The sequence below is a fragment of the Thunnus thynnus genome, chromosome 13, assembly GCF_963924715.1.
Source record: "Thunnus thynnus chromosome 13, fThuThy2.1, whole genome shotgun sequence".
In the NCBI taxonomy this organism is placed as follows: domain Eukaryota; kingdom Metazoa; phylum Chordata; class Actinopteri; order Scombriformes; family Scombridae; genus Thunnus; species Thunnus thynnus.
The window spans coordinates 30,101,565-30,128,520 of record NC_089529.1 but is presented as its reverse complement, the minus strand read 5'-3'; the positions used below and the strand labels follow the sequence as shown (position 1 = coordinate 30,128,520).

General features: G+C 37.6%; 1 protein-coding gene across 1 annotated transcript; it reads right to left on the bottom strand.

Moving 5' to 3' along the window:
- Positions 1-336: 336 nt before the first annotated feature.
- On the bottom strand, positions 337-25,832 carry LOC137196139 (Na(+)/citrate cotransporter-like). Its single transcript, XM_067608961.1, has 13 exons — positions 25,609-25,832; positions 18,423-18,551; positions 17,879-18,015; positions 16,247-16,482; positions 15,164-15,337; positions 13,702-13,879; positions 12,280-12,402; positions 11,450-11,662; positions 5,844-5,947; positions 5,289-5,410; positions 4,663-4,824; positions 3,935-4,072; positions 337-2,560 (listed from the first exon to the last, which is right to left on the bottom strand). The coding sequence occupies exons 1-13, from the start codon at positions 25,720-25,722 to the stop codon at positions 2,432-2,434; spliced, it is 1,959 nt and encodes a 652-aa protein (XP_067465062.1). The 5' UTR covers positions 25,723-25,832; the 3' UTR covers positions 337-2,431.
- Positions 25,833-26,956: the final 1,124 nt, after the last annotated feature.

The window sequence follows — 26,956 nt, the reverse complement described above, 5'->3', positions numbered from 1 at the left end:
CCAGTCAAAAGTTTGGACACACTTTCTCATTCAAACTTTTGACTGGCACTGTAAATCTTAATTTTACAATAACATTATGGTTATAAATTGTTATATCCATGTTGTTAATTAAGTTATTTTGTTATGCTCTCAGAAAATGTGATAATAAACGACTAAATTCCAAAAAAATGTAGCTTCTACTGTAAAATTGACCAACATAAGTTATAAATATCAGGTGTATTAATTATAATTTCTTATCAAAATCCAGTGACAGTATTATTCTTTTCCGTGAACAGCCTTGCAGTACTTACAGTATGATTGCTTTTAACTACAGAATCAAAGATTTGTTGTCACACATTTCTTTAAAGATCAACTTTTATTAATACTAAATAAAACTGTTAGCAACAAGATGGTACAAAACTGTGGAAGTTACGTATGTACAATATACATTAACTCTCATACATAAAAACTATGTTACTAAATACAAACTCAGGCATTTAAATAGAAAACAATACAAAACACACCGTATATGTTCTCATTACATGAAAATAATTCCAATTCACAGGGATACGAGTTGTTGTAGAAAAGTTTCTCATCTTGCTGCACTTTCCCAAATAACAAACACCAAAGATTAATAACAATAATAGAGAAAATACTAAAACAGTCACAACTGTCTAGTCAGTTGTAGCGACTATGACTATTTATACCTTTTCAAGGTTTAAATAAAATTTAAAGGGAAGAAAGTTTCTGGTTTTAAAGGTGCAGTGTGTAGAATTTAGTGGCATTTAGCGGAATAAACTTGGCGGAAATGGAATAAAATATTCATAAGTATGTTTTAATTAGTGTATAATCACCTGAAAATAAGAAATGTTGTGTTTTTGTTACTTTAGAATGAGCCTTTACATCCACAGTATTCAGTATTCAGTTGGTTGCAATCTGCAACTTCACCACTAGATGCCACTAAATCCTACACACTGGTCCTTTAAGGAGAAACTATATTATTAGATGTTAGACTTTATTTGTCCCAACTGAAGTAAAGCTTCTTGGTTGAAACAGACTTTTATTTCTAGTTTTCTGTGTTTTATGATATTTGTTCATATTTTAGCCTCTGTATATCCTGATTTGCTCCCAATGTTTATATTCTGTCCTGTTAAATTTAGTATAAATTCAGATTAATGTACATTTTCACAGCACTAATTCCATCAGTACAACAACAGATACTCACAACTCTGCTAAAAATACTTTCTCTTTTTTTTTGTAACCCCAAAACTGTTTTATTCGCTAACTATTTCTATTCTACTTTGCTGTCTTTTTTAAAATGATTGTTGAACTATCGCCAATGATACTCAGCACTTCTTGGACAGATGTTTCGCAGCTCCTGGTGAACTTTTAATGTGATCATATCAGTACTACTTTTCACTCTTGAGGAAGACTATTTTTAGTCAAAACATTTTTATTCACATGTAGAATAAAAGAACTGGGAACAAAGTCGCAGTGTGCAGGTTTCAGTGTGAAATACCTTAGCAATTAGCAATTTTGTTTGACACATGAGTAAAACACGTAAATCGACTATAAAATTGAAGATAACAAAGATTGTTAAAATAGCAAAGTGGACGAAGTTGTAATTAATTAATTAGCGCTGAAAGCAGAGTAAGTGTTAAAAAGTGAAACTGAGATTTGAGCAATTTTGATAATCGATTGCCAAACGTTTGCTGGTTTCATCTGCAGAAATATGAGTATCTGCAGCTTTTGCTCACAAGTTATTGATAACATTTAAGAGCGATGTTCGCAGGTTGTTCTGCTGCCCCAAAGTGGCCAAAAAAAAAAAAATTAAAGGAAGTTTAAACTTAATAAACAAATGTTCAAACTGTGGAAATTAATATTATAAAACACTTGCAGGAAATGATGAGTTTCACTGACAAAAGCTTAAAATTGATCGAAAAAACAGCAAAGTAGAAACGATTGGGAGTAATTAGAGAATTAAATCAGTATTAGTGTTAAACAGGAAGTGGTTTCAGCGGTACCCCCCCTTTTTTTGTTTTCATACCTGGACTTTGTGAGGGACCATCCTTTGTTTGTACTTGTTTGGGTTATTATCTGGGACTTTTTTATTTAAGCATGTCCGCCTCTAACTGCAGCTGGAGATTTAAGTTACCACAAATCCTCTGAGCAGTTGACGCTGCAAACATTTGTTCTGTCAGAATTTTAAAAAAAACAAAGTTTCTGCTAAAGACAAGTAAAGTTTTGACAACAAAACTTCTGGGAAACACGTTCTTGATGCTTCTGGTGGCTCAGAACCAGCCGTCACATTCTGCAGGATGTACAGTATACAAACATAAAAAAAACATATCTCCTGCTGGGAAATTTCACCATCCAGAGTCGAGTGATGAAGCCTGAAAATGCAGACAAAAAAATAAGATCTGGCAGCAGGTTGTAGAAAACAGAAATGCTTCTACACAGGTGCGGTGGTGTTTGCCCATGAAGGGAAGGAATCCAGACTGAACATGACGCGACCCCAACTGTTGATGGCCAGACTGATGCAGCCAATCCCGATGATGTTCATCACCACGCCTGTTTTAGCCTGCAGGGGGTGCAGAGGAGGAGGAGAGACAGCAGAGGTTACTGTGATTTCCTGGGTTAGTCTGAAGAATCCCAAAAGTGATGACCATACATATGTACTGTATAAAAGTGCGTATATACACTAAAATACTAAAAAGACATTTTCTAAGTTTGTAGCACAGCAGAGTTTACTACCACTATGAAAACATAATATTTGCTTCCCGCTATAGCAATATACTTTCCACTTTATATATAAAATATATATATATTTTATATGTTTATGTTGTTACCAAATAGCCATATGAACCAGTCATTTTCACTGATGTAGGCTACAGTATTGTCTGTTATGGTGATCTTGTTCTTGTCGTTTTAATGACAGACAGATGATGATAGTTTCTTATTATAACAACTTACTAACTTATGTTATAATGAGAAAAAGTTTTAATGATATATGTTGTGATGTGATGTACAATGTGACATTAAGAAGATAAAATGATGATAAAATGATGCGTTGTTATGACAAGAACGAAATGTTTCTTGTAAAAACTGAATAATTTGGCATTTAGTAATAACAAGAAAAATCCTGTTATAGCATGAAAAGTTTCCTGTTAAAATGACAAATGTTTCTCCTTATAACAAGAAACTGAGCAAATATAAAGACTAAGAGTCAACAGCCATGCTAGCAGCTCTGTGAGGCTAAGCCAAATGCTAACATCAGCATGCTAACATGCTCACAGTGATAATGCTAGCATGTTGATGTTCGGCAGGTATATTCACCATGTTGGTTTAGCGTGTTAGCATGCTACCATTTGCTAATTAGCACTAAACACAAAGTACAGCTGAGGCTGATGGGAATGCCATTAGTTTTGCAGATATTTGGTCATAAACTAAAGTTTTGGACAAATTTAAATTTTGACCAGATGATGGCGCTAGATGAAAAGTCAGCAGGATTCATCCCCTGAAGAACATGAATGTCTTAACAAAATTTAATTGCAATCTATCGAATAGTTGTTGAGATATTACAGTCTGAACTAAACTGATGGACAAACAGACCAACATCACTGTCCATAAAGCCGTGCTGCTAACAGAGGCTAAAAAAACAAACAATTGTTGCAGTTGATTTGGAACTGCTATGAAAACCAACACATGAAGCCACAAATAAAATAGTATATAGCTACAGTTCAATAAGTTGCAATATTTCCCAATGGGTTTAAGTCAGTAAAATATCATTTAACCTTATCAATACTTTTTGAGAAAACACTGATTGTAGCTTCTTTTAGCGGTTGAGACTTCCAGTTTAAGGATGTCTAAATATCCTGATAGCCTCTCGTAAACAGAGATGAAATGTTGGGGTTTATTCCCAAACATTTCCCATCCTAATGGAAGCGGGACTCACCATGTCGGACACTTTGAGATAACCGGAGGAGAAGACGATGGCGTTGGGGGGCGTGGCCACCGGCAGCATAAAGGCGAAGGAGGCGCTGAGGGTGCACGGGATCATCACGTACAGAGGGTTCAAGCTTATAGACTGGGACTGGATAGAGACACACAGAAAAATAACACACTGATTTTGAGGTGCGATACAGCATAGCATGTCTTTTAATCATTTCCCATAAAGAAAAAGTTGGAAATTTTAATTTAATCAAATTGAACTGAATTGTGGGAAAAATGTGAGATTTGATGAAGTGTTTAATCTTTACTGAAAATTTCAGTTGACTCCAGGATAACCAGGGATATTTGAAAATGAAGACATGTTTAATGTTAATAGTAATATTCAGTAATAATGATGGTTCATATATTATAAATGCAGAATTTGGGTCAATTGTAGTTTGAGAATCCAGTTTCTAAATTAGGTTTATTAAAATCCTGAAGGTGTCAAATATGATCGCTTATTACAGGAGATTATTATTATTATTATTAACAGGAGAGAGGCACAAAACCAAACTTGAGATTTGAGATTACTAAAAATGAAAGCTGATTTTGTTCATAAGGAACATGAGTATTGATTTGTTGATTGGCGGCGAGATACACCAATCAGATTCTGCAGAGGAAGACATGAAAACTTCTGATCACATGACTCATTTATTGTGTTTTAAGACTGTTTGTTTGTGTGTGTTTTATTACCATGGAGGCCAGGATGGGCAGGAAGAGTGTTGCTGTGGCAACGTTGCTGGCACACTCGGTGAAGGTGGCGATGAGGAGGCAGAGGATGACGGCGATGGCCCACGGGGGGATGGAGTGCAGCGGCGTCATCTGAGCGCCAAGCCAGCGGGACAGACCAGACTCCTGACAACACACACACACACAAAACAATATCCTCAACTAATGTCCTTTCTTACTAAAAATGATATTGTTACATACCAAAGATATTCTCTACTAGACAACGATGTCCCCACTTCCCAAAAATGTCCTCATTTTCAAAGATGTTATTTCTTACTAAAAATGTTCTTACTCATGAAAAGGTTAACTTTCCAAAATGTTCATCTTCTTTCTTTCCAAATTATTCTTAATGTCCGAAAAAATTACTTTACAAAAAGTTCTTAATTACTAAAGATAGTCTTACTGTACTAAGTAAAAATGTCCTTACAGTCCAAAAATGCTCTTTCTTTCCAAAAAGTTCTTAGTTTCAAAAAATGTTCCCACTGCCTAAAAATTTCCAAAACAAACAAGTATTTCCCAAAAAATATTTTCAAAAAAAGTTCTCGTTTGCCAAAATGTCATCTCTCCCTGAAGATTTAAAACTCACACACCTCGCTGCCCTTAGCCAGCGCGAAGCCTCCTCCCAGCAGCAGGACGATGTTCCAGGGCATCTTCTTCTGAGTCACCTGCCAGGTGAGGAGGGGCGGGGCGGGGCTTCGTGACACCTGGGAGTCTGATTGGACAAAGACCCCCCCAAAATTTAAATCACACACACAAATCCACGTCATCCTACTGCTCTGTGTGTGTGTTACCTGTATGTATGTGTCTTACCTGTATGTATGTGTTACCTGTATGTATATGTTACCTGTATGTATGTGTGTTACCTGTATGTATGTGTGTTACCTGTATGTATGTGTTACCTGTATGTATGTGTGTTACCTGAGTATGTTGCCTGTATGTATGTGTGTTACCTGTATGTATGTGTTACCTGTATGTATGTGTGTTACCTGTATGTATGTGTTACCTGTATGTATGTGTGTTACCTGTATGTATGTGTGTTACCTGTATGTATGTGTGTTACCTGAGTGTGTTACCTGTATGTATGTGTGTTACCTGTATGTATGTGTGTTACCTGTATGTATGTGTTATCTGTATGTATATGTTACCTGTATCAGAGCTCCTCCAGCAGCAGAGGTATCGCGGCGGCTCAGAGGGAAGAACAAACAACAACACAGCAACAAACAGAGAGACGGTCGCATCAGTGACGAACCTGCAGAGAGGAAAACAGAACAGATAAAGGTCTGAAGGTGAATAAAGTTACCTGAACTATAATGTGTCACATGATACATTCAGTATAATGGTCATTTTCCACATGAGTGGAGCTGCAACAAGCAGTCTGACAGAAAATTAGAAAAAGCTACTATTTTGATAACTGGTTAATCGTTTAAAGTCCTCTTTCTCAAAATGGTTTTGTAATGAAGTAATTGAACTTTTTGGGGAAAAATCCTCAACAAAGTATTATTCCAAACAGTTTTTTATATGTCTAAAACATGTCTGGAGGACTAGTAATTTTCCAAGCAACATTACCATATACAGTGTCTCACTTTCCAAAAATGTCCTTTTAATTGTTTTTTTTAAATTTACCAAAGATATTCTTACTTTACTAATCAAAACGTCCCCTATTTTCCAAGTGTCCTCACTTTATAAAAAAGTTCTTTCTTTCCAAAGTTGTCCACACTTTCCAATCTTACTCTCCAAAAATGCCCACATTGTCCAAAAAAATTCTTACTCTCCAAAAATTTTCCTAATTTCCAAAAATGTCAAAAATTTTCTTAATGGTCTTTACTTTACAAAATGTCCTTACTATCCAAAAGAGTTCCTACTTTCCAAAATTTTCTTACTGTCCAAAAATGTCTGAATTTTCCAAAAACATTCTTACTTTCCAAAAAATTTCCTGATTTCCAAAAATGTCAAAAATTTTCTTAATGGTCTCTACCTCCCAAAATGTCCTTACTGTCAAAAATTTCTTAATTTCAAAAATGTCCCCACATTGTGAAAACATGTTCTCACTCTCCAAAAAAGTTCTTAATCTCCAAAAATGTCAAAAACTTTCTTAATGGTCCCTACATTCCAAAATGTTCTTATTATCCAAAAACATCAAAGATGTTCTCACCTTCTGCTTACTGAAACATATCTTAAACATGCCTGCAGGTGATCTTTAAGTAATTTTTAAAGTAAAACATCACCTTACTATTCAACTTCACTTCCTGTTCCTCATCATGTTTAAACTTCAAGTATTTACACATTATTTACTGAGATCTGCGGCCAAAATCTCCACGGTCACATGGTGCAACACCAGCGGTTCAGTTCATGAATGGGGATTTCACCACAACATATTTGTATTTGCATACACAAATGGCCAAAGGTACTGGGACATTTCCAGATCCACCTTCTGTGCACTTTGTGTGTTTGTAACCTTTCGAGAGCTTTCATTCAAAAAAAGTTTTGGCTCTGTTCAGCAGAATTTTTACCTGCAGTCACCTAACTGATTTTCAAAATGTAAAAGAAATCAGATTTTAATCAACAATTATGCTTCACAAAGGATATGATGCCATGTGTAAGAGTTTCAGCATTGCAAATGAGTTTTTCCATGAAATAAAACTTCCGTCTGTTTTTCTTAATACACAAAAAAATCTGAAAAATTCTGCTGTGAATTTACAATTATTCATTCAAAAGCTCATCAGAATGAACAGAGGAAGCTGAAATTTGAACTCAATTTGGCCTGAATGTCAAAAAAGTCAAGTCTAGAGCTAAAACAATAAGGTCATTAATCAATAAGTTCATTTACAGACATTTTGAAAGCAAAAACGCCAAACTATTCACTCTTAGTAGTTTCTCAAATGTGAGGATTTTCTGCTTTTCTCTGTTTTGTATCTCTATAAACTGATTATTTTCGGGGTTTTGGACTGTTGGTGGGTCAAAAAAAAGACATTTGAAGAAGTCACTTCAGACTCATGGAAACTGTGATGGACACTTTCATTTTCTGACATTTTACAGACAAAACTATGAATCATTCAGTCAAAAAAATAATCAACAGATTAATTGATAATGGAACAACCCTAATCTGTCCTCATCCCCTGCATGAAGTAATTTTGTAATGATGAAGGAGAAAGTATTAGATTTCATGTAAAGACTTTTAAATTTCATTTCTCTGCTGACGGTTCTTCCAGGACAGCTCTGTGTCCTCATTTATCCGTGTGATTCCAGATGACGTGTCACTACGAACCTCTGTAATCAGGTCAACATGTCGAAATCATCTGTTTGCACAAACTGCAAGTCCAAGGTGACCCTCCCCTCCACCCAGCCTGCTGTTATTGAAGGAAACACTGTTAAACCCCTTTTCACACCCTGAAATGTTCAGGAACATTTCCTGCATGGGGTCATGTGTGAATGCGAGCAGGGATCAATATTCAGGGAAATCTGTACAACCATTTCCCAGCTAAAGGCCTGATAACATTTCAGGGAAAATGTCAGTACGGCCGTGTTGTGAATGAAAGCGGTAACGTTGCAGGGACAAGCAGGTGAAAGGTTACGTCTGTCTGACAGAAACAAAAACAGTGTTTTAAAAATGAGGCAGTGCACTGTAGATGTACTCTCAAAAGGCGCCCGGCGACTCTAGAAAGGCTCAACTTAATGCAAAAAGTTTTCTCATACAACGATGCAACGTGAGCGACAATAAAGACGAGAGACAATCGTACATGTTTTGATTCCATTATGTGAAAAACTTTGACCAAAATGGAGAACGAGCTGATCGTCAAGGTTTTGGCATTTTTTGACAGTTGAGTTATGAAGCCTCTCAGGTGGATCTGGATCAGGTCTGCTTTCTGTCCACAGAGTCAAAAACAAACATGGAGGAGCAGCGTTCAGTTTTTATGCTCCACATATCTGAACAAACTGCTGGTCTGCTGCAACTCTCAAGACTTTTATTAATTACATTTTGGACTATTTATTCATATCTCACACTACTCTGTAATTTTTATTCTCCCATTTTTATCAGTCTTACTCTATTTTACCTCTTTTTTATGGGTCTATTATGTTATGTTTTATGTAAAGCACTTTGAGTAACTGTCATATCTGCCTGTTTTACATATTTATACCCAGTTAAACTTCTCAACAGTTTAAAAGTGTCATAAAAGTCATAATTACTATGAAAAACTCCATATACTACACACCAGCTGAAATCAGATAATAGATTATTACAATGATCTTTTTTTTTAATCTTATTATTCTCTTTTATTGTATTTGATTTGATTTTAATCTTACAACAAGCAGCTGGTTACTGTTATTTTAATCCAGACTGAAACACGTGGAGACCACATTTATAATCTGAATATTAATGCGCACGTAAACACTTTCCACATGAATTCACTCTCCTGGTTGACTGCAGAGAGAAACTAAACAAACCTGATTATCTGATCAGAGTCGGAGGCCGTTTCTGTAGTTTTATTTTAACATTCACAAGAAAACAGACCCTGTTCATTAATCCAGGTAGAAAGGAAAATAAAATAAATTAAAAATGTTTGTCAGGTGGGTTTTTAGCCTCTATTTACCACTTAAAAACACTTTTATAACAGAAATTTAATCCACTAAATTCAGCCTATTTCTAGAAAAGTTTGAAAAAGTTTTTTTTTTGGTTAAATAATAATAAAAAAAGCACAAAAACCTGATTTTCACTGAAACTGCTCTTGTGTAAAGACTTATATAAAAGGTTTTGATACAGTATATCTTCATGTTATGCGCTATCATGTCTTAATAGGTGAAAAGTCAGAGCGATGGCCGTCTCTGTGACCTGCAGCCAGATGAAGCGTGCAGGTGACGTCGCTTCATGCAGCCACAATGTGCAGCAGAGTACCACAGGTCAGAGCAGCAGCTGTTGACGTGACACTAAAGTTTAATGTTTGTACCCAGAACACGCTTCCTGTGTTTGTTCTTCATTCGTTCAGGGATTTTGCCCCAAGGCAAGGTCTGCATTAAAGAACAGTTTGGGCTCGTTCACTCCTCTGAACTTTTTCTTTTTCCACTTTACATTAATGCAGGACCAGTGCTGAAAACACACACACACACACACACTGAGAAATGTGAAGAATGTATTCACAGCAGCGTTTCTGTTAAAGGCGAGTTTCAGGATCATTTGCTTCACTGACTGAAGCTACACTGCAGTCCAGACTGTAGATATGAAAAAACACAGAGGAAACATATTCATATCAGGTGTTACCAATATGTGCGTTTCCATCCACATGTTTTTATTTGTATTTTCAATTTGTGCATAAAAAAACCTGAGTGGAAATGCTGAAAATGTGAAGAAATCTCAGGGTATTAGTCTGTGGTGTAATAGTAGCTGTGTGGATAAGAGAGCAAATGCAAACAGACTTACTGAATAAATGATGACGTACATGCAGCATGTGACTTTAAGGGAAATTCTGGGATTTCCTTAGTAGAAATGCTGAAAATGTGAAGAAACCTCAGAATATTTGTCTGAGGTGTAAAAATAGTTGTGTAGATAAAAAGCAAATGTAAACAGACTTTACTGCATAAATGATGACGTGAATGCAGCATGTGACTTAAAGGGAAATTCTGGTATTTTTCAACCTGTTTGGACCATGTCCTCACTCGATCTGGTCCAACATTTCTGACCCACGACAGAAAAAAGCAGGAATGCTAAATGATTTCTGATTTCAACTTCTCTGTTTCTCCGAGGTGTTTTTCTGACATTTACATAAGCCAGGTTTCTATCCTAATTTGTTTCCATCCACTCTTGTCGTGTGAATATTAGCAGGTAAACCAGCAGATGGCGCTAATTCTCCAGTTGGTGCCATTAAACTTTTGCGAGAAGAAGAGGACACAACGAGATGACGTCATTAAAAGAGCGGCAGTCAAAGCTCAAACAATGGAAAACCATGTGGAAAACACGATGGAAATATGACATTTCGGTTTCATGTATTCATGTGAGGAAGGTTACAGTCTCCTCATCGCTCCACGCAGATCTGATGTTTTCATCTCTTCAGTGACGTTTAAAGGGAGATTCCAGTATTGTTCAACCTGGGCCCTATTTTCCATTCATTTGGGGTCTTAGAGACTAATGGGGACCAACATTTTTGAAACTGGTCCAGCATTGAGCGAGATCGCTTCAGCTGGCAGCCGCGAAACGGGCTGCAATGTAATCCTTAGGAGCAATTGTACCCATCAAAATACATCCACTAAAAGTTATTGTTTTTGCTACTGCTGGCTCAGATTATTCTAAGTGTCTGACAATGAAAATAAACACAGGAACTAGCCACCTGTAGCAGCATTATAGCTAACTTTTTAGTTTCCTTACAGTCTAACCACGGTGAAAGTCAACTTCATACATGTAAACAAACCGATGTGTGCAGATGAATGTGTGGGTGGTTCCGTTAGCTGCCAAGCTACCCTGGATACAGATCCCTATGTAGTTAGCCATAATGCTGCTACAGAGTGTGTTTACTTTTGTTGTCAGACAGTTAGAATAATCTGAGCCTGTCAGTGGCAAAAACAAGCACTTTTAGTGGATGTGTTGTACTTTGACAGGCACGATTACCCTCAAGGATTACATTGCAGCCCGTTTTGTGGCTGACGGCTGAAGCACTCTCGCTCAATACCTGGATCCTTATTTCAGATCTATGAGTTGTTAGCAGAGACATTTCAGCTCTAAACTTCTCACATGGTTTAATTTAAGCAGTTTGTTGGTACTCACTCGGCCTTGGCATTGAAGACGCGTGTGGCCCATCCGTCCATGAAGCGCGGGTCTCGTGTGAACCACAGCGCCACCATGAGGATGAAGAGTGCCAGGACGCTGAACTCTCCGTAACTCATGGGTCCCAGACGGCGGTGCTCATCCCTGATCACTTCGTACGCTGCGCGCTCCTTCTCCGACTGAGCCGTCCCACAACCCCACGTCCGCCGCAGGCTGCAACCAAACAGTAAATAAAAGACAAAATGAAGGTCTTCGAACATTTAATGTACAAGTACTTCACTTGTAATGCACAGTTTTTTGTCTTTAATGTGTTTTCTGGATAAACATTGTGGCTTCTTCTACACATCACAGAGTAATGAGTGACTTGTGAGAATGCGTAACTTCACCTTGACTCAAACATGGGAAGGTCAAAGTGAAATCAGGTGTTTTGATGAAGTGACTAGTACAGCAAGGACTCTGCAGAGTATTTTCCTGATTGATTGATCGATAAAATGTCAGAAAAGTCAGAAGATAGGGAGAAAAGTCACAAAAATTCCAATTTCCTAGAATCCACGGAGATGTCTTCAAATATCTTATTTTGTTCGACCAACAGTCTTGAACAGAAAGATATTCAGTTTGCCATCATACAAGACTTAAAGATCGTCTCTAGACATATTTTAAGATGTATATAAAACACTGATAATTTGTGTTTAATGTTATTTTCCACAAAAACATTACATTACCTCATTCTCTGCTGGGCAGTTTGAAAAGCTGGAGCCAGTGAGTCTTGGTAACTTTGCTCAAAAAACGACTTAAATGATTAATCGATAAACAAAAATATTTCGACTCACTTGCAGCCGATGTAGAGGAACTGCAGCCAGAACCAGGCCAGCATCAGCATCAGCACCATGGTGGGGAAGGCGAACGCAAACCAGGACGCAAAGTTGATCACATCGCCGTTCTGAGGGAAGAGTCTGCGAGACGAGAAGACGCCAAGGATGAGTTTAATTTCCTAAGAAGAGATCCAATTTTTGTAAAACTAAGACACACTGCTGTGATGATCAAGACTGATTCAAGCAACTATTCACTGAACTCTTCACAGAACAAGAAACAACCAAATGTTGATGCGCTTGTGTTTGAAAGGACTGTAGCTATTGATCAGTTGATTGGCAGCGAGATTGTAGGTTGATGTATATAATAATAATAATAATAAACAAACAAACAATGAACAGAGTAAAATAAGTATGGACTGGTAAAAGAATAAAAACAAAATACACTATAGAACAAAGTAAAGACACACTTAAAGATTACAATAAAACAAAAACACAAGCGTAGGAAGAGATTGGAAAAGAACACAAGGAGGACAGTCTGTAAAAAATGAAAAAAATGGCTTGAACCAACCAATAATATCATAACATCCACCCATCAATCAATCTTCAACTTTTAGCAGCACAGAGCTGAGATTCATTATGATGTGCCCTCTTTTCAATGTTCAAATCAAATTCCTCCCAACATCATGTCCCACTAATTGGAGTTTTATTTATTTTTTCTTTTTTGTTGCTATAATTGGGTTACAATAATCAAGTCGCCATGAAATGAAGACATGAATAACAGTTTCCATGTTTATGGCAGATAGGAATAGTGTAATCTTTGAGATTCTCCTAAGCTGATAGAAACAGGACTACACAGTTAAACTGATATGACTAATAAAACTGAGGTTGCTGTCAAATAAAACCCCAAGATTTCTGCATTGCCGAGTGATTCGGTGGGAATAAGAACCAAGTTTCTCTGTGATTTTAGGGTTAGCAACATCAGTACCAATTAAAAGGATCTCAGTTTGTTGAGGGTTTAACTGTAAAAAAAATGAGCAGCTATCAATTTTTGGATGACTTCCAGGAAGTTTAAATTCTTATTAAATTAGTTGGGGTTGCAGCTGAGATAAATTCGGGTATCGTCTGCATAAAGGTGGAAACTGATGTTGTGCGCTCTTAAAAGATGTCCTAGAGGTACTGTATCAATTGAAAAGAGGACTGGGCCGAGCAATGAGCTCTGAGGAACCCCACAATGCAGCTTTGAACTAGAGGACCTGTACTCGCCACAACCAACATAAAAAGTCTTATCTTTGAGGTAAGACTTAAACCAATCCAGACCTGTGCCACTAACACCTACCCACTCCTCAAGGTGGATTCACAGAATGGAGTGATCAACTAATAAAACTGTACATGACTTGGATGTTGTTACTGTGTCAGTCTGAGGAGAACGTCTGTGCTTACTGGCTCATCTGTCCGATCAGAACCAGGTTTGGTCCAGTTCCTGTCAGAGTAGCGATGCCGCCGATGCTGGCTGCGTAGCACACACACAGCAGGAGGCCTTTGCTCATCTTCATCCTGTCCTCCTCCACGTCACTCAGCTCCTCCAACTCCAGCGGACAGCAGACGCTCTCCACGACCACTGAAACAGTTTAGAGCTTAAAAATCAAATTCTCAACATTTTTCTCATGGTTAGATTATTAATAGTGAAGCATCAGTGTTAGAGCAGCATGTTACTGTTGTAGCTGCTGGAGGTGGAGCTAGTTTACACTACTTTATATACAGTTAGCTAGTTTAGTCCAGTGGTTCTCAACCTAGGGGTCGGGCCCCTCCAAAGGGTCAGCAGATAAATCTGAGGGGTGGTGAGATGATTAATGGGAGAGGAAAGAAGAAAAAACAAAGTTCTGATGCACAAATCTGTTTTCAGTTTTTGGACTTTTTCTCTAATCTTTGATTTTTGCTGAAATATTGGATCATTTGAACATTTATTGAAATGAAAGCATGTGAGAAGTTTAGAGGGAAAAATCACTATTTGGTGGAGCTGTTAACAACTCATAGACATGTGAAATGTGACCCCGACTACACACTGCTTTTTGTAAGACGTCAAAAGCCAAAAAGGTTGGAAACCACTGGTTTCATCTTTAACAATGTGTTGTATTTTAAAAGCTTGTTATATTATCCATTGTGTCAAATCTTCATCCGAAAAGTAACTAAAGCTGTCAAATAAATGTGATGAAGTGGAAGTATAAAGTAGCATCACATGGAAATACTCAAGTAAAGGCAAGTATCAGGCTGAAATGCAAGGGTACGGGTAAGACATTAGGTAAAAGAAAGCAGGCAAACATAAAATGGGAAGAACAAGCAGTAGTAAACTAATGTTTTTTCCTGATTTATCATTAAATATGGATTTGGGCCATGGCTGCTTACAGCACAAGGACAACATTAACATTCCTGTTGCCTGTTTGCTGCTACTCAGCTGCAGAAGTGTTACTATCCTGTAAACTAGTAATTTTGCGTTGTATCTAATCTCACAAGCACTAGTTAGCTGCTTTGTGTTTGGAATTATACCGCCACCCTGTGGTGCAAGCATGCTATAGTTACTCTGCAAAAGTTTAGTGAGGTCTACCGCTACACACACTAACACACACACTGTCTGGCAATTCTGAAATGAATCCGGCGCCCCTGCTTAAATGTAACTGTGGATGAGAATCAACAGTCGTGTTTTTGTGATATTCAAATAAATCCTATAATTCCCTCCTCTGTGGACTTTTTCTGTGGATTTTCACAAGAAAGTTGGATCTAATTCAGTGGAACTCAAAACTAAGATGAACTCAAACCAGTGGCTGCTTGGAAGGAAAGAAATCAATCTGAGAGTTGATTTGTTGGTCTGTAAAGATGTAGATTATTATCTCTGCTGGTGGCTCACCTGTCCTGCTGTCAGCGCGGTCTGATGGAGGTTTGTCTTGTGGTGTTGGTTTGATGTTCTCCTGCCTGTCCATCCGATCCTCTGATGCCTCTTTCTGTTCAGACGACATGTTGTCTTGTAGGTTGTTGCTGGTTTTCTCTGAGCCACCTTGTGTCAAAGTTTCCCCGTTCACAGCTGGGAGCAAACACACAGCAAACAAAATGGAAAATCAGCCCCATTTAGACTTTTAAACCTATTATTTACGGCCTCAGTGTGCTTCAAACAAAGTGCTTGTCAGATCATTAAACACCTTCCAAACATCAGAGCGTGGGAGATGAAACTTTCTGAAACTATTAGACAATAACGCCAACTTTACTTTCGGCCAGGCGTGTAGAGGTTTGAAAGCTCTCTTTTGTCTTTCTTCACTTTCTTGAATTTTTACCTTCAGCTCTGTGTCTGTATGACCTAGAGTGTTTATGAAGAGTGTTTATGAAGTTTCCTTTCTGGCAAGACCTTATTTATGCAGATAGTCACTGTGGTCCAGGAGCTGCAGCCATTTTAATTTGGTTATGTCATTTTAGGTGTTTGTGGAGGGGAAGAAGTTAAATATACTAAGGTATGGTTAAGGTTAGCGAAAGAATATGGCTATGGTTGATAAAAAACGTTATTTGCAAGTCTTCAGCAAGACCTCCACATACTTATGTTTCTCCTCTCTGATTAAAGCAACAAGTCCTCCAAATTAAATGAGCAAATACTTGGTTTGACCATGAAAACTCCAGAGCGACACATAGGAGTGTTTCCTAATCTCTCTATTGGCAGTAATCGGCAGATCATCAGTTGTCTATGCTTTCCAAAACCGTCACACATCACTGTTAAACAATAATGATGTTTTATGACGTGACAACGCTGTGGTTCAGGTCTGGCTAGGTTTCAAGATGATGGTTTGGGTTAAAATGATCACTTTGTTAGAGAAACATGTGGTGTGGGTTAGTTACTACTTCCTTAAAATTAGGCCAACTTTGTCATCATGGCTACAATAATAACCACAGGGTTAAGGTTAGGAGACGATCGTAGTTACGCTTCGTGATTTGTCGATTGTCATACCAGGATTCTCCGGGATGTTGGAAGCAGCGGTTTGCAGGATGCTGATAGTTTTCTCCTGATGCTCCTTCTGTAAAACTTCACTCCTGCTGTGGTTCTTGGAGGAGTTATCGGGGTCTACTTTGCCTTGGATCTGATCCAGGACGGCCTGGACGATAGGAACCATCATGGCGGTGGTCGCCGTATTGCTGATCCACATGGACAGGAAGGCCGTCACTCCCATGAACCCCAACATCAACCTGTTCAACAGAGGGGGAGGTGAAAACACGATGATGCTTTGATGGATTTTTCAGTGAGGCGGAGAGAGTAGATCTCATTTTAAGAAGTAACTGTACTTTTTTGTGGAAAAACTGTATCAGACACTTAATATTATTCAAAGCAGTATTTTTATATGTCTTAACATGTCTAGAGGGGATGTTAACATTGCTTGTACATGGAGACCTTACTCATTTAATTATTTTCATTTAATTTTACAATTGATTATTGAAGCTGGAGTGCAGGACTTTTGTCTTCCCCCTGTGGCAGTGACAGTAATTACAAAAACACTGTTGACACATGCTAACATCATGGGCTCCGCTGTAGTTTTCTAAAACGGTGGATAAATTGTTTTGAGCATCACACAACCCCTGCAAAATGACTTGTTTCACTATCAGAATTTGATCCGATAACGTTCAGAAAGTCTAGACCCCAATTACATTATTTTATCCCCATTCAAGTTAGCAGAGAGCTAACCGTAAGTTAGTTGGATTGGCTGGCGGAAGTCTCTGGTGTGCATGCTCAGTATGCATTCATCCAGCCAGCGTGGGAATGTCAAACCTGACACCAGATTAAAATCTCTGTATACTGTGAAATACAGAGAGATTTATCTGGTGATGATAGACTTAATCAGCATTGTGTGAACTCGTTTTGCTTGAATAACGGACATTCATTCATGTGTAAAAGTTCTGCACTGCAGCTTTAAAGTAAAATGAATGAAACCCATTATTATCTTGTCACTGCTGAAAACGAAGGCTGAGTTTTGTTTGTTTTTCTTTGACTTTACAGCGAAATAATTTCTCTCAAATTCTCAGAGAAGCCAAATCAGTGCACATCTTATAGAAAAGCATTCGCACATTTCTCTCCTTGTCACACACTGTAGCATCTCATCATTCTACACGCTTGCAGCACACAGCGGACACGTCAAACCCAGGGTGTGTCGTCTGGGGAGCAAATGTGAAACTGTTTTAATCTTGTCAAAGAAAACTAAAATGAAAAATATGAGTTGATGACCTACTACTAAAAACGTAAAATATGAAAACAAGAACTATGACAAACAGTATAACAGTCTTCATCCAAGAACAAAAACAAAATGATTAAAGAGGTGAAAGATTGATAGAATTACTAATTACAATTACTATTTTTTGCAAAGTTGCATTCAATGACCTGCATAAGTGTTTGACTATGATGAAAAATATTTGACATTTCATTTCATTATAGTTTATGTTTATTTGTAATTTACAAAAACATTTTCATCTGATGACTGCTGCTGGTCAACACTAATGTCTTCCTCAAAGGTTAATTTAACTGCTTGACCTTTAACACTAACGAGGGTTAGAGCATTAATTAGAGCAGGTTTATAGAGTCCAGGTGACTCACAGGGCGGGTCGGACTCCGACCATCAGCAGCACTCGGAGCGCGATGCGTTTGTGCAGGTTCCAGTGCTCCACGGCCACGGCCACCATTAGCCCGCCTACAAACAGCATGTTAGTGTCCTTCAGGTACTGCATACACACCTGAACAACAACACACACACACAAACAATTTAATAAAATAATGTGAAGACTTCATGGCTTAAATTATATTTCAGCTTGTTTCTATTGTTCCACTTGACTTATTAAAGACACATGTTCTGCATATTTCCAGCCTCTATATTTATATTCTGGGGCTCTACTGGAATAAAACTCCTTATTTATCTTCTACTGGTCCTTTATGCAGCCCCTCAGTTCAGCCTCTGTCTGAAACAGGCCGTTTTAGCTCCTGTCTCTTTAAGGCCCGCCTCCTGATGAGCCCACTCTGTTCTGATTGGCCAGTTGACTTTTTTTTTTTTGAAGTCCTAACTTATTTTTGCCAAGTTTTTAAATTGGAAGAAGTTGTGGTACTAGTTGTACAGAGTGTTTGTGTGTATTTTTGAGTGTCTCACATCTTTGGACTCCATGATGCCGAGGACGGGGAACAGGATGGTCGGCAGCAGTGCCGTCACTGCCAGCGGCAACACCTCAGTGCACCAATACACCGCCATGAGGGCTATGACATAAGCACACGCCGCCTCCTATACACACACACACATACACACACACACAGAAACATTAACATTTCAGTTCATATTTGAACAATTTCTTAGATCCAAACTTACTCATGACACAGATAGAAATACAGATGAAGAAAACCTGTAAATCTTCACACCAAGTAGAGCTGTTATTGCTCCATTTTTTACTGAAAAGAAAAATAGAAATAATAATAATTGGGATCAAACTTCCCAAAATGCAGAAAACATTAATGACGTGGCAGCATGTCTGCATACATCAGTGCTAAAAAATTTTTTTAAGGTGGTAAATAAATATCAACCAGGTTATTAACCTGTAATAAAAGCTTTAAATTGTCTTAATTATTCCATAATATAAACTCGCAAGTTTCCTTTAATTTGACAGGCTGCTAAATAAAGTTAAATTTTTAATCATGAATGTGAAAGCAGATTGAGGAACATTTAGAGCTTCACTTTGGTCTGTAAAAGATTAAAATTCTGCTGTTTTGCCCTTTAAAGTTGGAGATTAAATGATGCTCATACTTTAATATGAATATAAACAGTTTAAGGAGCTTTTAAAGTGTAAAAGGGTTTTACCAACATTAAGTTCCTCCTTGGTGTCTGTCAGTCAAAATACTAGAAAAGATAAAGACCACAGCCCTGTAATATAATATCTAACACTGCAAAAACAAAAGCTGTTTTTGTAGAAAATGGGAGAGGTGTTGATGCAGACTCGTGCTGTGAGCTCTGACGGTTAAAATCTCACGTGTATGTCTGTCAGATGTGTTCAGATTGACAACACGTCTGATAATCTGAAGGTTTATGATCGTTCATTTCGCTGGACTCCAGATTCCGGCTGTGAAGCTGCTGAAGAAAATATTCTGAAAAAAAAAGTATTTTCCCATGAAATTACTTATTGTAACAATAAATAATAATATTAATAATAAACTTATTGTGTACAGTGCTTTTTAAAGTTAGAAAGTGCTTTACATAGTTGAACCAGTATTAAAACAAGGCTCACTTCATTTTGCATTCAGGTTTAGAGAATATAATCTGAAGCTCGATCACACAAGGATCTAAAATTTAAGGAAATTCAAGCTCTGATCAGATTTTTTTCAACTTGGGTGAAGTGTCTCTAACAAAGTCTGAAAGGAATCCAGTTAAAAGTCCAGTTAAAAACTCTTTATTTATCTTCTACTGGTCCTTTATGCAGCCCCTCAGTTCAGCCTCTGTCTGAAACAGGCCGTTTTAGCTCCTGTCTCTTTAAGGCCCCGCCTCCTGATGAGCCCACTCTGTTCTGATTGGTCAGCTTCAGGAAGCTTCCTCCGGCTCCGGAGGCTACGTAAACAAACTATAGTAGCAGGATTTCACTTCTTTTTCTCCTTCTTTACTCCAAATGTCAACTTCTCAAATCCATCCGTACATGTTGGACAACATGAACAACACATGGACACACCTTAGCAACCACCTTAGCAACCAAGGCTAAAGAACGGACTCATGTTTATGAGTATGTGTGATGAGCCAACGTCAGCTCATCAGCAAGGCAGAAAAAACTGTTGCAAACAAAGCGTTCAGCGCAGGTTTAAGCCCTGATTTTTGACTTGCAGGCAGCATTTTTACATACGTTCACCTCAAGTTTTGGACCTCTGACCATGTTTAGCATCCGACATCAGTACAGGAAAGAAGTAACAGAAAAACACAAAAATCACAATATGTTCCCTGTAACTGAGCGTCACTCAGTCATTTTAAAGGCAGTGGTCATCTCTCACCTTGACAATATGTACAGTAAAACCTCTGCAGATGCTTCAAAATGCAGCTGCACGTCTAGCTACAACCAGCCACAAATAACTCGTGTCTCTCCATGTTTTGTAACTCTCCACTGGCTTCCTGCTCAGCACCCAGATACCTGAACTCCCATCGCTTCCTATGAATTTATCTGTTACTTCTTACACCTGTAACCTTGTCTTCAACCTTCAAATGTTCAGACGTTTACTATGAACAACAAAATGCATAAATCACTGATAAAAAAGAGTAAACATTAATTAAATAATCCATCTTCTTTTCCAGACTTTAGAGATAAACTTAAACACATCAGCTGTTGATCATTTGTGCACCAGAATATTTCAGTTTTTTGGTGCCATTTCATGGAAAATAAATTTCATCTGAATATTTTTGAACCTCAACAGCCAGAAGCAGAACAGCAGCTCTAAACTGTTCAACTACAACAACCTATGCGTAGTTTTCACACAGAAAGCGTTCAGTGACTACAGTCTTCAAATGTCCTCAATACTTTTCTCACTTCAAACACAAACAAGCAACAAAACATTTGACACTTCCAAACTCTTCAGTTTATGTTCAAACACTAACATGTATTCATATGGATCATAACCACACTGAAATACATCTATATTCAACCAAAAACAAGATGAAAGCTTTCCTGCTGCATTTCTATGACTCCTGCAGATACACTGTAGTACGTTCTATAGAGAACTATATACACATATACACATTTATACACCATCAACCATTAAACTACATAAACACAATATAACAGTGATGTAACTTGACAGACGGCCATAAAAAGATCTGTATGTGCTGCCTGTTGTTAGTGTTTTTATCTCAGTGTGTCTGATTGACATGTGAATTGTTGTGTTCATGTCTGATGGAAGGATTTGCATTTGTGTGTAAAATGAACTGCTGTGTCCAGCTGTGTGTTGGTAAAGTTGACTGTGTGAAGAGTTTTGAACATGTGAACTCACTTGAACCGTGCAGGTAACAGATTATAAAAAACTTAGATGAGATGTGACACATTTTCCATCTCAAACCATAAAGTCTTGTTTCCAGGTGTTGTATATTTCTGCAGACATGCAGAGTCGTATGTGGAAACATGTAATTGTGAGAAAGTAGGGAGGACTGCATGACATTCAGGTGAAATTACCCGCTGAGCCCCAGAGGCTGCTGGGAGGCCGCTGACATCAGACTCTGTCCAAACACACCGTCTCTGTTTTTAATAACCTTCATTCACGTAAAGACAAAGATACTCTCAGTTAAACCTGTACAGAGTTACACACACACAAATACCTGCTGAGACGTCTCCATGATGTCTGAATTTCTGGGAAACGTTACTAGAAACCTTTTAGGAGCAGAATCTGAACCCTAAAATATTCATGAAATTCTTTTATACTTTTGAACTTTACTTTTTTAGTTGACATTGTGGCTGTCAGTGTAGCAGGAAGTGAAAAAGGACCCTAAAGTTGCTTTTAACACTGACGTGTTTAGTGTTGTGAATGAATATTAAAAGAAACAACATCTCAGTAACTTATGACAGTGAACTTTCATACAGTCTGGACTCTGTTTGTCAATCAGTGACAGAAAGCTGTGAATGTAACCTGCTGACTGTTCTGCACTGAGCTGCTAATGTCCAAACAACAAGCTGCTGCAGATCGATACACTGCACTAGTGCTGAAAGTCATTTATCACACACAAAAACACCAAACATTCACGTGACAACATCAGGATTTGCTGCTTTTCTCAGTTTTATATTATTGAAAACTGAATATTTTGGAGTTTTGGACTGTTGGTTGGACAAAACAAAACTAGAAGGAGTCACGTTGGACTCTGGGGTACAATTTTCGGACAGTTTATAGACCAAATGAAAAAATAATAATTTCCCGATTGCTTACACACTACAACTGGACCTAATAACTAAAGATCCCAAACCACAACGCCATCTACACCATAGCTATCAACACTATTCCTCTGTTTTCACTCATGTGCTTGTTTAGAGAGTGATGGTGTTCATATCATTAACTCAAGTCATCACAGCTGGAACCCAATTAACAAAATTGTTCACCCACCAATCAGAAGCTCAGGATAGATAACGGGGATAACGAGGATCCACAAAGACCTGAGGCAGAATAAAATGTGATTTCTTTCTTTAACCCTTTCATGCATGAATTATTAAAACCTCAGTCAGGATTTTTTTTAAACACGCATTTTTCAAGGAGTTTTTCCAACTTAGTGGACAGATGATTAAATGTCATTTTCTCCCAACATAAAATCAATACTTGGAAATTTTAACAATCGTATTACTCCTTAATTGTTACTTGATGTTACAAAATTTTATTTACCTGCAAGGGTCTGTTACTATAGAAGGACCGGCAAGATGTTCCTGAGCTGATGAGCATTTCCGGCCGGCAGACGGCCATCTTGGTTTTGAGAAATTTGTGTTGCACTTACAAAGGCTGGCCAATGGGTGGCTGTATATGGGATGACACACTAGAGTCCACTGTGTTGGCTGATGTGCAACTATACCATTAAACCCCCATGCATATATAAGAAAACGGCTTTTCATTGGTTTAATTAATAAATGCATTTACTTTTTTCACTCAATTTCAGTTTATTTTACTACAGTACATTGGGGAATTAAAATGTTTGAAACTTCATACATGTGTTGTGTCTTTATAAAGAGGTTGTTCTGGGCACCATTATTCATTACAGTAACAGGTTTTTACAGTAGTGTTTTGAATTGATCTCACCAGTGTTCAATGGCTGTTTTGTAGTGTTTGTGTGTTTGATGGCTTTGGTGTGATGTCTGAAGGCAAAGTTTGATTTCGATGTCACATTACATGGTTTTGAGTTTGGTTTTGACATGGAAGTTTGAAGTGTGTGAAGATGAGACATCTAATTGATTAATCAGCTAATTGTTTCAGCTTTAAAAAACACAACTTAGATCTTTCAAATGAAAATCTGAATTCAGAATTATTTAACACATCAAACTGTTGAAAAAAAAGATAAAAACTGATGCAGCAGAACCAGAGATATCGTCTTTTTTATTCCACACATTCATCTTCCTTGTCAAAACCTTGCGCCTACATTACCCACAATGCAACTCAACCTCTGACAGTTTGGTCTGACATCAGGGTGTGTTATGCTAGTAGCAGCTAATGTAGCCTGGAGCTGTTAGCCTCCAGCAGAGATAAGAAACTACAGAAGTCTGATAACCTCACTTCACCTCCAGATTTTATTACTTTTCAAATTTGTAGTCTTCAGCCTCAACTGACGCTGACTCAAGTGACATCATCAATGACATCATCAGTTCCCTTTGGAGACACAAATGGCTTTATGCAACTTTTATACACCTTTATACACCTTTTTTGGTCTGATATGTAGCTTATAGTAGCTAAAGGCAGCTCAACACCAGAATTATCAGGTTTTATTTGCAGTCCGAGTGGTTTTGAGTTATTGAGGTTCAAACTTTTGACATCCTAGATATCACAACTGATTTACAGTCTCATCTCTTTTATTTGTAAAAATGTAAAGACACCCTTAATGTACTCTAAATATATAAAATCAAAATCCTATCACATTTTTAAACATGGTTTTTATGATCAGGTGAATTTCAGATTGAACCTTTTAACTCTGAGAACTCACTTTTTGCATAATAATTCGTCATTTTGGAAAACACACTTATTTGCCTTCTGGTGGAGAGTTAAAACTAAATGTGAAGCTAAATCCAGCAGCTGGTTAGCTTAGTTTAGCTTAGCACAAAGACCGGAAACAAGGGGAAGCAGCTAGCCTTGCTCTGTCCAAAAAAAGGCAGAAAAATCCACCTACCAGCACCTCTGAAGCTCACCGATTAGCATCTCATTTATTTAGTTGGTACAAAATATCAAGTGTAAAAATTATGTCAGACTATTCATGACTGGGACATAATGTCGTTATCTGTTTTTGTAAGATGAAATATAATGTCTTAATTAGTTAACGTTAGAGGTGCTGGTAGGTGGATTGTGTTACCTTCCAGTATTTGTGCTAAGCTAACCAGATGCTAGCTGTAGCTTCATAGTTAGCATGCTCATTTTGGTTCAACACCACCATAATCAGAAAATAACGGTCCTGCATTCAAACTTGAACCAAAATTGCATTTTAGTGGTAAAACGTACCCAAAGAAAAAGTATTGATTTGATGTGTTGTCAATCATCATCAATCAATAGTCGCATGAGTGATTCCTCTGAGCAGTTTTAACCAGTAATCAAACCAATCAAAGCATCGTATTTTAGAGGATGAAGGTCAAATCTGTATTCAAGTTAACGTCAGCTGTCTGAAAAATGTTGAGGAGGGAAACCAGAACCAGAAGAGTTCTCAGTAAACTGGTTAATTTAACTGGTCAGTCAAATTTCCATTGCTAAGTTTTACTGGTTAGTTTAATTTGCAAAATGATTCATATATTCAGGCTGGTTCATTTCACTGGTTAAATATCAATAAACTGGTTTAGTTAACTGGAATTTTCTTTATGAAGGGTGTTTAATTTAACTGGTCAAGTGTGTAATTTAATTGGTTATACATTAGTAAACTGGTAAGTTTAACTGACAATTTACAGAAAAGTGGTTGTCTAACTGGTAAGTCACTGGTAAACTGGACACAAATTAATTAATGAAGCTAATTTAGGACATTGGTGTGTAAACTGGTAACTTTTAACTAACTGGTCATTTAAACGGGTTAGTGCTCAGTAAACGTGTAACCTAAACTGGTAAATGTTTGGTACCCTTGTTATTTAGGTTAGTTTTCATAAACCAGTAACTTGAACTGGTCAGTGATCATGAAATTGGTTAAATAGACTGGTTATCACTCTGTAAACTGGTAAGCTGAACTGGTCAGAGTTCAGTAAACCATTAACTTGAAACATTCAGTGATCAGTAAACTGGATAGTTAGACTGGTTATCACTCTGTAAACCAGTAAGTTGACCCGCTCATGCCCAGTAAAGTGCTTAAACTTAATCTGGTTTGTTCTCAGTAAACTGGTCACTTGAAATTGTTGTCAGTTGTTCATTCAAACTGGTTAGTGCTCAGTAAAGTGCTATCTTGAACTTCTCATTAGACTGGTTATTTAAACTGGTCAGGCACATTAAAAAGCTAACTTAAAGCAGTAACCAGTAAACAGGCAAATTGAACTTGTCAGTAAACTGGTAAGTCTTTAAAAAAAATGTTGAACTGGTCAAGCTCAGTAAAGCTCTAACTTGAAATGTTAAAATGGTCCAATTCTCAGTAAACTGGAAAATTGAACTGGACAGTAAACTGGTCTCACCGAGGTGCTGATGGCAAGCGGCAGCAGGATGAACGGGCTGCAGACGAGGACGAAGATGCCCTTCAACCTCCAGACCTGCCGCAACATTTTCACCCGCAGAGGAAGAACTGACATGGATGAAGATGGTGATGGTGGTAATGATGATGATGATGATGATGAAAAAGTCTAAATGACTCTCGGTCAGAGAACAACTGTATCGATGAGACTCTCCTCTCTCTTTACTGCTCACACTCTGCCTGCCAGCCTATTTCTCTCTTCTCTCCAACACATTTGTGATGCATTTCACGGTCTACACTAAATATTAACTTAATGTGAGTTACCACACACACACACACACACACACACACACACACACACACACACACTCACAGTGCCCCTGCAGACTTTATGTAAACTTTCACCAGAGTAAACACAGAAGAGGAAATCAGATCTGCTGTTTACGTCAGGCTGAACTCACCTTTTATCTTCCTGCACCGAATCTGCTGAAATTCAACATGTCAGGTGATTTACTGCAGTTTATCTTCACACACACACATTATATAACATACGTAATATAATATACTGAGGCAGCAACTTCTACTGCAAGATACTGCAAGAATATTCAAGGCTGTAACTGTCAACTTTTACAAAGAATTACTACATGATCGTTCAAAACAGTAGAAACCAATTTAAGCCTCTAATCAGAGGGACTGAAAGATTCTCTACTAACTTTTGATAAATTGTCCCAAATCAGGAGACTTTTAAAGACATCATAATGTTCTTATGTTCGCAATGTTCTTTACCAAATATAAGGACATTTGTAACAACAGAGCGATAGTAATAATAATTAACAACTATAATAAACTTTATTTAGTCTATGTTAGCTATTTACAGAAGAGCACATGATCCATGATAAACCCCAGTTCCACTTAACATTTAATTATTTTGTTTTATTAAATAATATGCACTTCTGCTGTGTAATAGTACTGTATTTTATCGGTTCCATATTTTCCTAATAATAATAATAATAATAATAATTTTCTATCCGTGTTATTCCTAACCTCATGATACCTTGTGATTTCCACTTATTCCTTTCACTGTACCTGTGTCTGTAAGAGTTAGCGGTATGCTACAGTTGTTGATAAAATGACTGATGTAGGAACACATCCTGTCACACCTTAAACAGTGAAATGTGATCACACCTTTGCCTTTTACTACAGAGAAACGGGAGGATGAGCTGAGGAAGTGGCCTCAGATAACGTATAATTAGCATATTTAGCTACTTTATTGATTCTGTTGCTAGCTGTGGTTTCTGTTTTTGCTCTCTACCAACTCCTGAGGGAAATATCTGGCTCTTTAGCTGCTAAAT

Excerpts from the sequence above, each read along its gene's own strand:
- LOC137196139 (XM_067608961.1), bottom strand. The coding sequence starts at position 25,722 with ATGTCAGTTCTTCCTCTGCGGGTGAAAATGTTGCGGCAGGTCTGGAGG. Across the intron at positions 12,403-13,701 it reads CTGATCGGACAGATGAGCCA|ACTCTTCCCTCAGAACGGCG; the intron begins GTAAGCACAGAC and ends CTCGTCTCGCAG. Across the intron at positions 5,411-5,843 it reads CTGGAGGAGCTCTGATACAG|ACTCCCAGGTGTCACGAAGC; the intron begins GTAACATATACA and ends TTGTCCAATCAG.